The sequence below is a fragment of the Harpia harpyja genome, chromosome 2 (genome assembly GCF_026419915.1).
Source record: "Harpia harpyja isolate bHarHar1 chromosome 2, bHarHar1 primary haplotype, whole genome shotgun sequence".
In the NCBI taxonomy this organism is placed as follows: Eukaryota; Metazoa; Chordata; class Aves; order Accipitriformes; family Accipitridae; genus Harpia; species Harpia harpyja.
This window is the reverse complement of record NC_068941.1, coordinates 41,266,523-41,281,053: the sequence shown is the minus strand read 5'-3', so window position 1 is coordinate 41,281,053 and position 14,531 is coordinate 41,266,523. Positions and strand designations below refer to the sequence as shown.

Sequence of the window (14,531 nt, the reverse complement as noted above, 5' to 3'; positions counted from 1 at the left end):
TACAAGCCAAATTTTCAGCAATGTATTGTAAGATAAAGATAATGCTGTGGATATTACTGATGTTTCAGTTAACAGATCGAAAATAGGCAATAAGGTGAATTTATTTTTTTTTAATTAAGTGACTTTTTTTTTTTAACCATAGATGAAATATTTTGGTTTCAGGCTATTTTTAAAAAGTTGTGATGAGTGATCAAACCATGAAGCTAGAGCATCCTTCTAGCTCTCTCACTGTCTGTCAAAAAATACGTGGGATTTTTTGAAAAAGTGGAAGGCTTCCAGCAGGAAAGAGTGGAGTGTGCAGTAGCCTGGTGGTTAAAACACTCTCCTGAAATATGAAAGGTGTAGATTCAAGTCTCCTCAGGCAGAGGAGCATTTATTTCCCTTTCACTCCATACTGAGCACTCAGAGTGTGGAACCTGCAGAATAAGAAATTCTGTAGTGTTTAAATTTTTTTAAACCAGTGTTTCATTTATTGCTTCTATTACAAATGCAAAAAAAAAAAAAAATCCCTAGACACATTTGTCCTGACATTTAAAAAATGCTTTTTATTCCATGAATTTGACCAGGATTTACAAGTAGTTTTGGATACCCTAAAACTGAACTTTTCGGTGAATGTGAGTCACAGATACCCCAAGGCCTCCAAGCCCTGTTTTACTAGAGTCAGCACTGTACAGTAACTAATTGTGTGTCACTCTGCAAAGGAGAGTCTGCCCTGGGGGAATTGCTGCTTCCAGAAGGTACGGTTGGGATGTCACAGCAATGTGTGTTAATCTTCTGTTTTCTGTCTTTTCGGTGATCTACCCATTGAGAGTCAATTGTGGTCATGGGGGGAGCCCTCAATCCTAGGTGTCCGGAAAGCAGAGAGACCAGGGTATTTCCAGAGGCGAGCTCTGGGCTCTCAATTTTGTCTCCCCCTTGCTGCAGCAGGCTTGTATTTTCAGAAATTGTCATCAGAACCTGTTTGTCAGGCTTCCCAGGGGAGTAAGGTCAAGGCCCTGGGGTTTCGGTATTTTCAGGAGAGATGGGATTAACCTGCGTTGATCCTGCATCAAAATTTCTTTCTAGTTAAGAAAAAAATAATAAGAGGGAAGATAGGTTTTGTTAGGTTTAAAGAAAGAAAATAAAAATCAGGGCTTTATGGCAATAGATAAACTGATCTGATCCTAAATTTTCCTAATTGTAGATAAATTCTGGGTCAGGCTAGACAATCCAGCCTGAAATGAATGCCCCGAGGAACTGTGGTATCAGAATGCCATAGTCACATGTTCTCCCATACAATCTGTAGAAAATATAAATAAGATTCAATTTAAGTTGTTTTGATTAAAGGAAATTTAGCAAAGCTTCAGGGTAAACAGGAGGCTTTCATCCCAAAATGTTAGTTTGTATATTTAATAAAAGTCTGTTTGCTAAGAAGATCAAATTCTTTTAAGATTATGAGAGATTTCACCAAATACTAATACTGTTTTGGCTCTGTTTGTAGTATTTTCTTATTTATATAAGCATAAGTAAATATCAAATATTTGACATTTCAGTGGGAAAAAAGCATGATTATAATTAAAACTCTCATAGAAGTTAGGTTACAGGATATATGTGATCCTGGGACCTCTACAAATATGAATGGTACCAGTGTGTTCAGACCAGGGGAGAGTTACATTACATACTGATTATTTGTAGAACTGGTATTAATAAATGTGGCTTTTCCTCCTAATTTTATTTCTACCTTAACTAATAGAGTGGGAAAACTCTTAAGTTTATTTTTAAAAGAATAAAAAATCTGAATAGTATAAACAATGAAAGCCAAAGCCAAGGGTCCTTAGACTAAATTAAAACTAAACTCGTCAATTGGGTCAGTGCCTCAGGAATTGGTCCTTGTGGTCAGATTTTCTTTAAGTGTTTGACCTCAAAGTTCGATGACCTTCAGAAAACCCCATTCTTCTGCTTTTGTTTAATATTGAATATTTAATGACTGTAAATATTATAAACTGCATTACAACAGGCACTTAGAAGCCAGTCAATAAATAAGCAAGTCACTGTGGTCTCTAGAGGGTAGGAAACCTTTTTTATTCACCAAGCTTTCACTTGAATGGTTGTTTGCATAGCACTTCCTTGGAGACAGATTCACCAGTAAAACTTGTTGACTCCTGGTTTTTTTCTAATAGATATAAAATATGTAGCCTCTTATTCCGTAAGTCATCTCTTACTCATTGTGCTCAGTTAGCTTTTTCTTTCATGAGTAATTAAGAGGTCTCAGGAAATAATGGCAAGTATGAACTGGGGTTAGATGACAACGGAGGGGGAAAGAGATTACTATAATGAGTACTGAAGAGAGAAGAAAACCAATGATACAGTGATACAGTAGCTCAGTTCTGGTGTCTATGTTATGTCCTAACACAGAATACAGTGAATGTTTTTGAGCCTCTTTGGCCAGGTAGGCAAATACTGTCCATGCTGCCATGCTTCAGTTTCAAGTCAGGAGGCATAATGTAAGGGTTGGTGTCCAGGCTATTTAAAGCAGTTTGAGATACTTTCAAATGCACTTAGGTTGTCTGTGACTGAACTGAAAAAACCCTAAATATAAACATTTTAAATCACCCTCCGCTTCCTTTAATATTCTTAACTAATTCAGAAGTCGATTGCATAGTGTTTCAAGCCAATCTGCCTGCTGTCTATGATCCTGATCTCCTTCCTTCCTTGCACTAGCTTCAGCTCTGATCTCATCCTCGTTGTGCCATTTCAGTGTGCTTTGCAGCCAGAAAGCTACCTTTCTCTTAACCTTCTCTGGGTTAAGTGTTACATGTTGTGACCTCTGCTTGAAGCAGTATTTGAATCACGTGTACTTGAAATGGTGAGCTCAAGCGGATGGGTACTGTCTTTTGCTGTTTACCTCTCTAGGGCCTGTTTGTGTCACAACAGACCTCAGAGTTTGGTCGTATTTTTTTGACAATGAACTGTAAAAATTCACAGTTTGAAGGAGTCATTTTCTGTGAAAGGTATCAGAAACAGAAGAAATTTATTCTCTGCCAAAAAGAAGTTGTAAACAATTTTAACTACATGAAAAATACGAAACTTAAAGGATTAGGATTTGAAGACCCAGAGTAAAAATTTATTAACCTAACCCCTGAAAAACAGGGATTCAAGTAGAAATGCTGCTGCTTCCTTTATTTCTGGTAGTTTTCCTTTTTAAACACTCAAGCAAACAAACAAAAAGACTGCTGACAGCATTAGAAGATGAATAGTCTCATTCTTCGGACCTTGAATTTTTTCTTATCTTTAACTCTGCTCTGAGGATGCTATGAATGATTGCCCTTGCAGGCTTTTGTAGTAAATCAAAGTTGCTCAGCAATGAAAATTCAACCTACAACCCCCTATTTTAGTTCCTAAAAAAACCAGTGCAGCATTCATATCAGTCCTTACCTATTGGAGGGTTGGATCTTACTTCCAGAACTTTTCTAGTAAATATCTTATAAAGATATTGACTAGTACAGAAAATTACACCTGTCCAAATCAGCATATTTTTGCTTTTGACAATCAGATTTTAGGAGCAGATGACAAACCACTTAAAACAAAATTTCCTGCTTTTAAAAATCAATAAGTAACAACGCTAAAATAAAAAAGGTAGCAGATAGTTGTAAAGAGCAATGTTTCCTCTCATTTTTACACTCAAGTCCTTTCCTCTGACATCCAGGATACTGAGCGTGAACAGTATGCCCTTTGTAATGTAATAAAGTAGCTAGTTGTCTGTAATGCTGTTTGGAAGAGTTCAGGTTGCACAGTAACCTCACTCCATCACAGTTGCGTGGAATCAATTACAACTAAACTAAATAATTAAAATCCATTAAAATAAATCACCATATATGCTAAACAATTTTGTAACTCACTTGAAAAGAATAATAATTTGGAAATCTTGATAATGCTTTTTAAACTTGCTACATTTTTGTTATATGTGATGATTCAGAGCAGGATAATGTATTCAGTTCCACATTTTTCCTAATCCTATTTCAAACAGGATTTTTATTTCATGTCTCTTGTATTCTATATTAAATTGCTCTTTTCATGGAACTTAGATTCTGCTTGAATTGACACATAGCTATGCATGTAGTTTCACCTTTTCATTCTTTCTGTCAAAAGATGGCTAATTAAAATTTTTAAGAATGTATAATTTAAAATATTCTTCAAAAATGCAAATTTAATTCAGATAAATGAAGGAAAAATAAACTCTTTATGGTGATTCAGGGTTAACATGCATTCCTATGATCCACAAAAAAAAGGACTATTTTCCTTAGAAGAATTCAGGAAAAGGTGAGTTTTAAATGAACAAAGCATAACCTGAATAAAAGGAATACATATGACTTCAGGTAAGAGGTAGTTCCAGTGGTACACGGGAGTTTGCAATTAGGAAAAGTTAAAACTCACATTTCATTTAGGCAGGTGATGAAGTTGTGATCAGATTAGTAATCTACTGGGCAAGGAGTGATAGACAGTGCCTTGCCTATAAAGTTGTAATGCAGTGAAAGTCAGGGAGGAGTTGTTTTTATTGCCTACTAATTTAGTTCATGAATAAGCACCTAGCCTAGTGCGTAGGTGTTTTGCTGTGCATCTGCTATTAATCACAGTAATATAAAATTAGAATAAAACCTTCTAAAGTGGGTGTGATTAAAGTGTCTTATTACTCCCATAGGTACATCACTTCTAACTGTAGAAGCTTATGAACGCAAATTTACAGGAGAAAACATAAAATACAGCATCTTCAGTGACAAGGAAAGCATATTCTCCATACACCCCATTACAGGTACATTTTTATAAATATTTTTTTTTTTTCAAGTGTCTGTGTGTAGCCTAAAGAGTGTGGTCTCTGAAATATAGCCAGTCCCTACCACAAGAACAAGGGGTAGAGTATTACTGTCCTGTTACAATGAATAAATCATTAGTAAAACCAAGGATGTGGAGGGACCTGCACTATTGTAAACTTGATGTGGAAAGAAATTGAACACCAGTATACCTGTTTAAAATGCTCAGTTCTGATTGACTATTGATCACCAGGTGTTAGGAGTTGATAAACTACTGCTGTGTGATCCAAGCTGAGACTCCATCTTGTTTCTCATCATAAAGTTGCCCAAAAACTCAATAAACATAATCCTTCAAAACACTCCAAATGTAGGAAGCATTAGACACTTGTTGAGTTTAATGTTCTTTGTTTCAGGCAAACCATGACAAGTCTGGAAGTCAAGTTTGTTTATTTTTTTGGCGATTGTATTTGCATTTTGCAGCAGGTCTGCTTTTACCTGCTCTTCAGTCAGGAACTTTGGATGGCAGGAGAGTGGTGCGTTCCCCGTGTGCATTTACGTGCTCTCATCTAAGGCGTGTAAGATTGCATAGCTACTCTGGTTGCCTCTCAGCTCCTAAATCTCTGCAACAAAAGAGTTTGCCTTCTGAATAGCTGTAGTCTTTCTGGGATGGCATAGACAGTGTAAACAGTCTTCCTCAGAAGTAGTGTAAATAGTTTGTACTCTTAACAAATGGCTTTCTCCCTGAGTTCCTGGAGGCTTTAGTCTCTGATTATTCTGATGTCTCCAGGCATCAAGTGGTGTACTTCTGTAAAGCAATCATGTTTGATGCTGATGAACAGTTAAAATTATTTTGTTTTGTTTAGATGAGGGGCACTTAAAGGGCATACACTTGATTTGCAAGTCCTTCTTATTTCACTGAAATAAAGCTAGAAAGATTAATCTTACAGAACATCTTAGACCCAGACAAGTTTATCCCCAAGAAAGTGAATCTTCTCCAATATCACCTCCAAAAAAAAAAAGAAAAAAGAAAATCAGATGGGATTTTCCTTTTTTTTTATCAAGCCAGGCTGAAAAATGGTTACATGATGTTTTTAAGGGTCTCGTAAGCACTCCCTTCACAAACAATACTGGAATTTCTATAGCAGTGGATGTCACAAGTCTTCATTTGAGATATTTGAGCCATTGTGGTTTCTTCTGTTTCCTTTCTTCTGAAACCTTTCTTCTGTTTCTTAGAAAACATTAATTGAAGTGCAGCCTTTCAGGACTTCTTTTTAAGAACAGTTCTTACCTCAGCTTTAATTTTGACACCAGTAACTCTACCCATTGTTTCTACAGCAGAAGTATTTTGAGCTTTATTGATGCCCTTTCTACCTTAGGTATTCTAAACTGCCAAAGGTCTGGTCTACTTGTATTTTCAAGCACTGATGTTAATTAACCCCACTTTGGAGAAGACTTTCTCCCATTCTAGGGGGATTTATTATATTGTAGAATCATATGAAGTATAGTAGGAAGTGACCCAAAGACATGAACTAGTCTGTCCTCTGATGCAGAAGGGGAATCACTTGTGCTGAAATCTGACAGAACTTTGTTGTGTTCTTAAAAACCTCCAGTGATAGTGATTTTGCAAACCCTCTCAATAGTCTGTACAAGTCTTGGCAGTTGGAAAGTTTTTATTCATATTTATCTGAATGTTTGTTGAAACGATTGAAACATTACTACTTCAACTAGTAACAACAGACATAAGACAAAGGCAAAACCTCTGTTCTTCACATATTTGAAGACTGTTACCCTGTTTCTTCTTCATGTGCACTTCACTAGAATGAGCAACTCTGGTTCTTTCACTTGTTCCTCCTAGGTGGTGTACCTCAAACTTGATTATTTGCACCACACTCCACTAGAGTCTTACAGTTACTCTGTGTCGTCTTGAAGTGTATTCCTTCTGCCACTGTCTGTTTTGCTTTTTCTGTATACAGAATGTGATCATTTTTAAGTGTTGTGCTGAAGAGAGACCACCTGCCAGCTTTGAAATCTTTATGTTCAAGATGTAATTATTGAACACTGGACAGATCCATAAACAATAGCCAATTATTGCTGCTTATCTTAGAAAATAAAAACTAAAAAGCACTAGCTTGGAGAGCCACAGCAGATGGGTTCTTATGCGATCACAGGTTTGGGACATAGATATTCATGGCATTATTACTGAAAAATCCATGCAAAACTCAACTTGAATTCTGATGAAATTAACATAAAAATTAACTATGTTTGGTGTTTAGATGTAGTGAAGAATTTTGAGTATATTACTATATTACCTAGAACATCAAAACAATGCTACAGATTTCCAAGGACATTTCAGGTTGAATGTGGAGGTGTCTAGTTGTGCTTGGTGTTCTCAGTAATTTTCACTGATTATTTTTGATAGAATAACAGTTGGGGTGGTGGGGCTTACTGCATCAGGAGGAGTCAGTGTTTTACCTGTATGTCAGTCAGATACAGAAATTGATGCAGCTATTGCCCAATTTGCATATAGGTGGAGGGCTAGATGTAGCCACTTTCAGATGAGGGCCAAGAGTCTCTTCAGACACAGCTGGCTTACTGTCACTTGTCAAGGAGCACACGTCACGCAGCCACTTTCTTCCTCTCTGTCCCTCTACAAGTAAATCGGCTTTGCTTTAGGAAATTGCCAACGTGGTGGTTGATCAGTAAAAACCTACCTGTCCAAGATTTGTAGAGTAACTAGCATGTGGGGGGTGATGTTAGGTAGAGGAAGGACACGGTGGGGAGCTTGCTGGAATTCTGTCATGTATTCAGTGAAGGAGACCATATACATTAGGGACTTTGTAACTGCATTTGTGCATGTTTTTTCCTGAAGACATATGTCACATCTCAATTTTTTTTTTAATTTTAATAAACCAGGTGCAATCACAGTAAAAGAGCCAAAGTTTCTTGATTATGAAGTTAAGAATAAAATACATCTTTCAGTTTTGGCTGAAAATAGCTTGAATTCAGCGCTCTGTGGAGTGACAGTTTTGATACAAGATGTGAATGACAACGTACCTAAATTTGAGCAAAGCTACTACAAAGCATCAGTATGGGAAGGCCAAAGTCCTAAAACAGACATCATACAGGTAAGTGGAAATATATCTTCCCAAGCCCAGTGCGGTAGTTAAAAAGAAGTTTGGTTGATCTGTTTGTGACTACAATCCTGCTAGGTCTATTCTGGACCACTGTCTCTTAAAAACTGAGAGCGGGGTTCTTGGTGTTCTGCTGCTTTGCTTGAATATCTAAAATATTCAATGATTTTTTTCTAGACCACATTTCAGATCTTTCATTCAGGTTTGTTAAGTTGAAAGAGAATTCTTTATCTTCTTAATAGTTGTGCAGCTGGACTTTAAATTCTTTTAATTTTCTGTTTCTCTCTTCCAGTAGTTGAAAAACACCATTCAAAGCTGTGGTTCTGGTTACAATGTAGGCTGGGTCTTGCATTAATGCATCTACTGAAAGGGCTATAGCAATAAAAAGAATACTTTCAAATCATCAAACTAGTAGAGTCAAACCCAAGTGTTCAATTTAAAATCTGATGCCTAAAGAGCAGCTTGTCTCAATTTAAATGTGCAAACACTTCTTCGTCTGAATGGATCCATTCTCTGAAAGTGTTTCCAGCTGGCTGTGTTAGTGCAAAAGAAGACATCAGTTGGACTAGAAGAACGCATAATTTCCTCAGTGTATTGCAAGTCAGGTCACAGTGGGGGTCATGTTAGGTACTAAAGATATTCCTCCTCTAGAGAATAAATAAATGGAAAGCTACAAATGCCTCCAGGGCAAAGTGATTAGAAACGGATGGACATTGTATTTACAGAAACATATGTCCAGGAATGGAGAAAAATCAAAAGGCAGTCAACCCAGATGTGTAGTTGAAATTTTATGACAGAATACATTCTATTATGTTTCCTTTATTCAGTCCGACTGGTTGCCTCTGCTATGGTTTGGATCCTGTACTCATAATAATGCTTGTTCAGCAACCAGAAAAATACAAAGACGACTCTTTGAAGAGTCAGAGGAGTCTCTGAGAGACCTGTTCGCTGCTGTTGAATGTTATTTATTTTGTTGGGTTTATAGCTTGCCTCTGCCCTTTTTACATTTTCTGGTTTGTATTTCGAAAAGTAATTAATGAAATATTCCATGAAACCTCTGAAAACTTAATAATTTAATTATTTTATCCTTTGTCTGTTTGTATAGCAATACTACTTTAAGGGCCAGTCCCAGGCCCCATTTTTATGCACTAAACAGAGACAGCATTCTAACAGCAACCTTATAGTAATATAAGCAGTGTAAAATGATTACATTCAGCCCTAGCCCTTTATGTAGCTGAATTTCGGTTTACTCGGGGAAAGAATTCACGTGCATCCTATTGCAATTCATGAGCAGATTTTGTGACCTCACATGACACTCATGTTGGAGACCAATATGATTATTTGCTTAATCTGTGCAGTCAAAAGGAAAGTAACCAGAAATAGATGACTGTAGTATGAGGTTCTTCTTTCTGAAACTGCATTCTGCCCTTTTGAATTAAGCCTCAGTTTTGCTCCCAAACAGGTATTTGCAACTGACCTTGACAGTGGGCTGAATGGGGATACTGAATACTCAATTTTATCTGGTAATGAAAATGCAACATTTCTAATTGATTCAGCATGGGGGATTTTAGCAACTAATACAGTCCTAGATCATGAAAACACTTCATCTTACAGGTTTGTATGCAAGGTTCTTGTAAAAATCTATTCTTCTTTTTGTCCACTTGAGATTGCTTGTGTTATGTATTTTGTAGTTTTCTGTTGATATCCATTACCCACAGAGACTGGGTGCAAGCCAGACAGCATTGAGAACAGCACTAAAGCTGCCTATTTGTCCCATGGATTCTTGCGTACTTCTCAAATTTAGGGGAAGATATATAGTCTTGTTTAATCAATGGCAACACTTACTGATATAAACGAGTGTGATGATTCACTATAAGAATGATGACAGTTCCTGGACTTTAGTTTATTGAACTGTACAGCCACTTCCTCTCCGGGACCTTTGTTTATAAATAAGTAAAGACATGGAGAAAGCACTCAAACCAAATCCAAGAAATAGGGACATGTTCTGTTCTTTAAATAGAATATAGTTCAAATTTCCTTCTCCATAATTTGATAAAGATGCCTCTGTAAGCTGTTTCCATCTATAAGCTGTCTTGTACTAAGTATTAGTTTTTTCCTGCTTTCCAAGAAACTGTGAGTAAATATGATTGAGTGGACATGACAATTTTTCTTTACAGGTCATGCCATAATTGGAATTAGAAAGCAAATAAATCATGCCTTGAAGAGAAAATACGAGTATGCAGATTCATTAATACACCCTTTTTTACATACTGCAATCTCTACAAAAAGTAGATTTCTGTGTATGTGTCAGTAGAAGTTACTTCTTTTTTTCCCATATGGTTGTGGCATCAGTTAAAATATTTGCAAGTTTTCCTATCCTCTGGGGCCTCAAAGTTTTAAACATCCAATCAGAATTCTGATGAACCAGAATAGCTTTTAGAAAACCACATCAAAAAGCTCAACAGAATATGGTTTATTTCTTTTTTAAATATCAGTGTGATCTGATAATAGTGTCCTAAAATACTTTGTTTTCACCTAATATGCAGAACACTTCATTTGGAGTTTATTTTTCAGTTTTTCACTGAATCAAAAACATCAGTTCTGATTTTTAGTCATTTAAATAGCATAATACATTTTGTTGGTAACTAATACTTTAAAAGAATGCCTGGAATAAATCCTTCGAAGGAAGGATGTTTACTGTTGATGAAGTATTGAACATGTAAGCATAATAATTCTCATATCTGTCTTTAACTAGGAGCCTGATTTATTTCAGTATTTATGTAGGAATTCTAGCCTTTTAAATTGACAGTTTGTTCGAGGAATCTGAAACTTCATATTCCTTCTCTTTAATAATATGTTATTAATCTGTACATTGTTAGGGGAAATGTGAATAGCAAAAGAAGCTTTCAAAACTGTTTTCCTGTTTAATTTCAAAATGTTACCATTGGTTCTTTCAAATTTGCAAGGAGTTGTTTATTTTATCTAAATTGAACATTTTCATCCCCAGAAGTTCTAAGTCCCTTATAATAGGAGTTACAATGAAAGTGTTGACAGAACCTTAATTTTAATGCTTTGGCTGAGATGTTTTTATGAGAGTTTTTTCCTGAAACCTTAGAAAGTGATTATTTTTAGTAAAATATTTCCATATGTATACCTTACCAATATTCATTCTAGAAAAAATACACTTTCTATATGGAATTATAGATGGTCACCGATTGAATACTAGCCTGCAATTCAAGTTATGTGTTCTGTCGGCGTCAGAAACCACAAGAACACCCAGAGCAGAGCTGGTGTGGTTCAGGAATGGAAGTGCTGCAATCCACAGCTTGAATTACAGCCTTGGTATTCCATATTGTCATGTGAACATTCAGGAAGTAATATCTATTTGACACTTTAAACAGAATCTGTGACTTAGAAGAAAGAGGGGGAAATAAAGCATTCAGAAGATCTGCAGGGAGACCCAGAAAATATGATGCAATATGCAGTTGTTAGTACACAAAACGTTTAATTGAGATGCCAGGCTGTGGCGTGTACATCCTTTCACATAGCTTGATGTTTTCTTTTTTTGGTCTGTTCCTTTTTTTTTTAGAGTACCTGTTGAGTTAGATTTAATTTTGAATTCCCTTCTGGATAATTTTTAATACTAGGGAATGGTGAAGTCTTCCAAATAATCTTTGCTTACAATAAACATTTGCTCTGTATTGCTCAGAAGCTAGTTCCCGCAGAGAGTAAACATCCTTTTATCCATGTTTATCAGGTTGTTACTTACCATTTTCTTTGCTACATTGTTTGTGGAAATCAAAAGGTTGTTAACAGAATCTACTTCCCAACCTCATGCAGGTGTAAAATGGAAGCCTACAGGCAAACTCTCTTAATCTGACAGTGAGATTCTGGTCCTGCTAAAATCACTGGGAACTTTGCCATTGTCAAATGGTGCATATATTCAGGTTTTTCACTTTATCACTTACATTTATAGTATAATGGGGGGCTATTCTATATCTCTGCAGACATTTTGGCTGAATATTACTTTGGATGTTTTTATATTATTCAATTTTAACATTCCTGTTGTCCCTTTATAAACAATGAGGAGAGTCAGGTTCCTCCAAAGGACAATTTAGTACTTAAGTTTTAATTCCTGCTCTGAATTACCAACTGGAGAAATGTGTCTTATTTGAAAGAGTCTTGCTAGCTTGTTTAACCACCTACATTTGGTATGAAATTGGGTGAAAGGAATACAGATGAATACTTCCTTTTCTTTGTATGATTTTGTTATGTTTTTGCCACCTAGAATCTCCTGGACATTTTTCCTGCAAGACACAAAAAATAAAACTCCAGACAGTCAACCTTAGAGAAAGAAAGATGGAATTCAAGAGTTGCAATGAGGAGCAGAAAGGGCTAATCTTTTTGTTTGTAATTTTTCCCCTGCTTATAACATTGGTGGATAATTCGGTGATTTCTGACCAATAGTGACAATTACTGCTTCCTTTAATTGTAGGTTGGTTGTACAAGCTGCTGATAAAGGAAACCCCAGACTTTCTACTACAAGTATTGTGAGGATACAAGTGTTAGATGTTAATGACAATGCTCCAGTTGTCCAACCACTAGGTGAAGTGGAGGTCCCAGAAAGTAAGTGGGATAGTACAGCTAAGTTTTGTTAAGACTGGGATTTGTCAGACAACAATAGTGCTTTTGGTGATTTGTGTAACCAAGCAACTGTAGTAAAAAGGATAATACTGAAACATCGAAGTAAAGTGTGATTTGCTTTTGTTCTCAGAGGCATTATTCTTAATCTTTAGACATTGTGGTTAAGAATAGTTTGGAACAAAACCATAGGCAATTCAGAAAGAGGAAAACAAACTGCAGAAATACATCTGTAATCTGCTCATTTTGGACTCCAGTGTCGTATTCTTCAGATGTCTTCAATTTCTGCTTTCCTCCAGTAAAAATACTTGGTGTTATAACCAGCATTGCTAGAAATGAGACATTTTGAACTTCGTTGTGATGAGAGAAATAATTTCTGTAAATTTGAATGAAGCTTTAAAATGCTCTGTATTTTGATCCAGTTGATGATCATGAAGAGGAGGACCCAGGACCTCCTGAGTTCTCATCCCATCATACATTTGGTATGTTGTGTGACATTTGCAGACCTTGAGTCTTAAGCCCAGCATTTTCAAATACAGGCATCACACATGTGGTGCATTAAGATACACAGCAGAAAATTTATAAAGATTTAGGTGCCGAAATTCCAGTACTCCTGTTAACAAAAGATATCAAGGCTGTCTTTCTATTGAAATTTTTTAGCCTTTCCTAAACTTAGCTCCCACTGGTAATGACAAGTACAGGAGTCATGGATGCACAGCAGCTGTAAACAACTGGCTTCTTATTTAGGTTTTTGTATTCCATTTAAGAACACTTGCTTTAGGACATGGCACAGCATTTTTGAGGCTTAATGCCCCAGGCATGCAAATGGGAAATGGTTTAATTTCTGTTAGCTCCAGGCTTTATTAGGTGATCACTAATACGTTCAGTTTGCAATCCCTGGTACTGTCAATCTGGCACATGACAAAAACTGTCTGTATCCAGTTTCTCACTCTCATAGGACTATACCTTGAGCTCTTAAGATTTTTGTGCCATGTAGGTCTGGCTGGAGGTCTCGTTTCTCCCTAGTGGCCTTCTCCTTTGGAAAAGCTTCAGAATTGCCTTCGCTGGTTCTACAGAGACCAGGGGACTCTGATGCCTCAGTTAAATATTCTTGTTGAAGTTTGTTACACTGTTCAATAAATTCATGTCACCTAAATGCTTGTGGAAAACCATGGAAGTTCCTGTTGCTGGTGAAGAAACAGTTATGGCTACACTGGATCTGGGAAAGTCTAAAGAAAACCTGAATTAAAATTTATAATATACTAATACTAAAATAAAAGCAAGATGCATTTGAAGAAATCCACTACTGTTTCCATAGTATTTCGGGATATTGCTCTTATTCTAAAACACAAAGTCAAAATACACCAAAAGCTAATACAGAAAGATTACATATATCTAAAATCCAATATTACAAGATTGGCAAAATCTTCAGAAATTATAACATCATCTTTTAGCTATGACTTATTCTGAAAATTACTGTTTCAGATGCCCTGCCTGGTTTTATGGTGACTCAGGTGTCAGCAAGTGATGAGGACTCCAGGCCAGCACTTCAGTTTGGTTTTATTTATGATAATAGTCCCGGAATGAAATTTGCCATTGATCAACACACCGGTGTAGTCACAGTGGTGGAACCATTAGATTTTGAAGAAACTGCTGTGTATAAGCTGAGAATCATAGTTTCGGATTCTGTACATCAAACAGAAGCAGAACTCACCATCCTTGTTTTGGACGTCAATGATAACCCACCAGTGTTTACTCAGGATTTGTATCAGGTGGGAACGTGGCAAATGGACAATGAACATAGGATATCTTTCTGTATATGATGATAAATAGTAGGAGTGCTTGTTTTATTTGTCTTAAAAATGCATTTAAGCACTGAGAAGGAAGGTCTCTGCAAACTTTTACTGAGCAGAAACAGAGCAGAGCTCTTCTGGGAAACCCCAGACCCTTCCTAGGAATTCTGCTAAAAGGA

At 36.4% G+C, this 14,531-nt stretch overlaps 1 protein-coding gene across 2 annotated transcripts in view; it reads left to right on the top strand.

Annotated features, from left to right (window-relative positions):
- DCHS2 (dachsous cadherin-related 2) overlaps window positions 1-14,531 on the top strand; it is a 122,531-nt gene that overhangs the window by 97,143 nt on the left and 10,857 nt on the right. Inside the window, exons 14-18 of one of the 2 annotated variants that reach the window (XM_052777720.1) lie at window positions 4,679-4,789; window positions 7,701-7,912; window positions 9,381-9,532; window positions 12,414-12,544; window positions 14,045-14,331. In XM_052777720.1, coding sequence (XP_052633680.1) covers window positions 4,679-4,789; window positions 7,701-7,912; window positions 9,381-9,532; window positions 12,414-12,544; window positions 14,045-14,331 — 893 coding nt within the window. The remainder of the gene's footprint in view (window positions 1-4,678; window positions 4,790-7,700; window positions 7,913-9,380; window positions 9,533-12,413; window positions 12,545-14,044; window positions 14,332-14,531) is intronic. The other variant, XR_008233549.1, reaches the window with a different exon arrangement.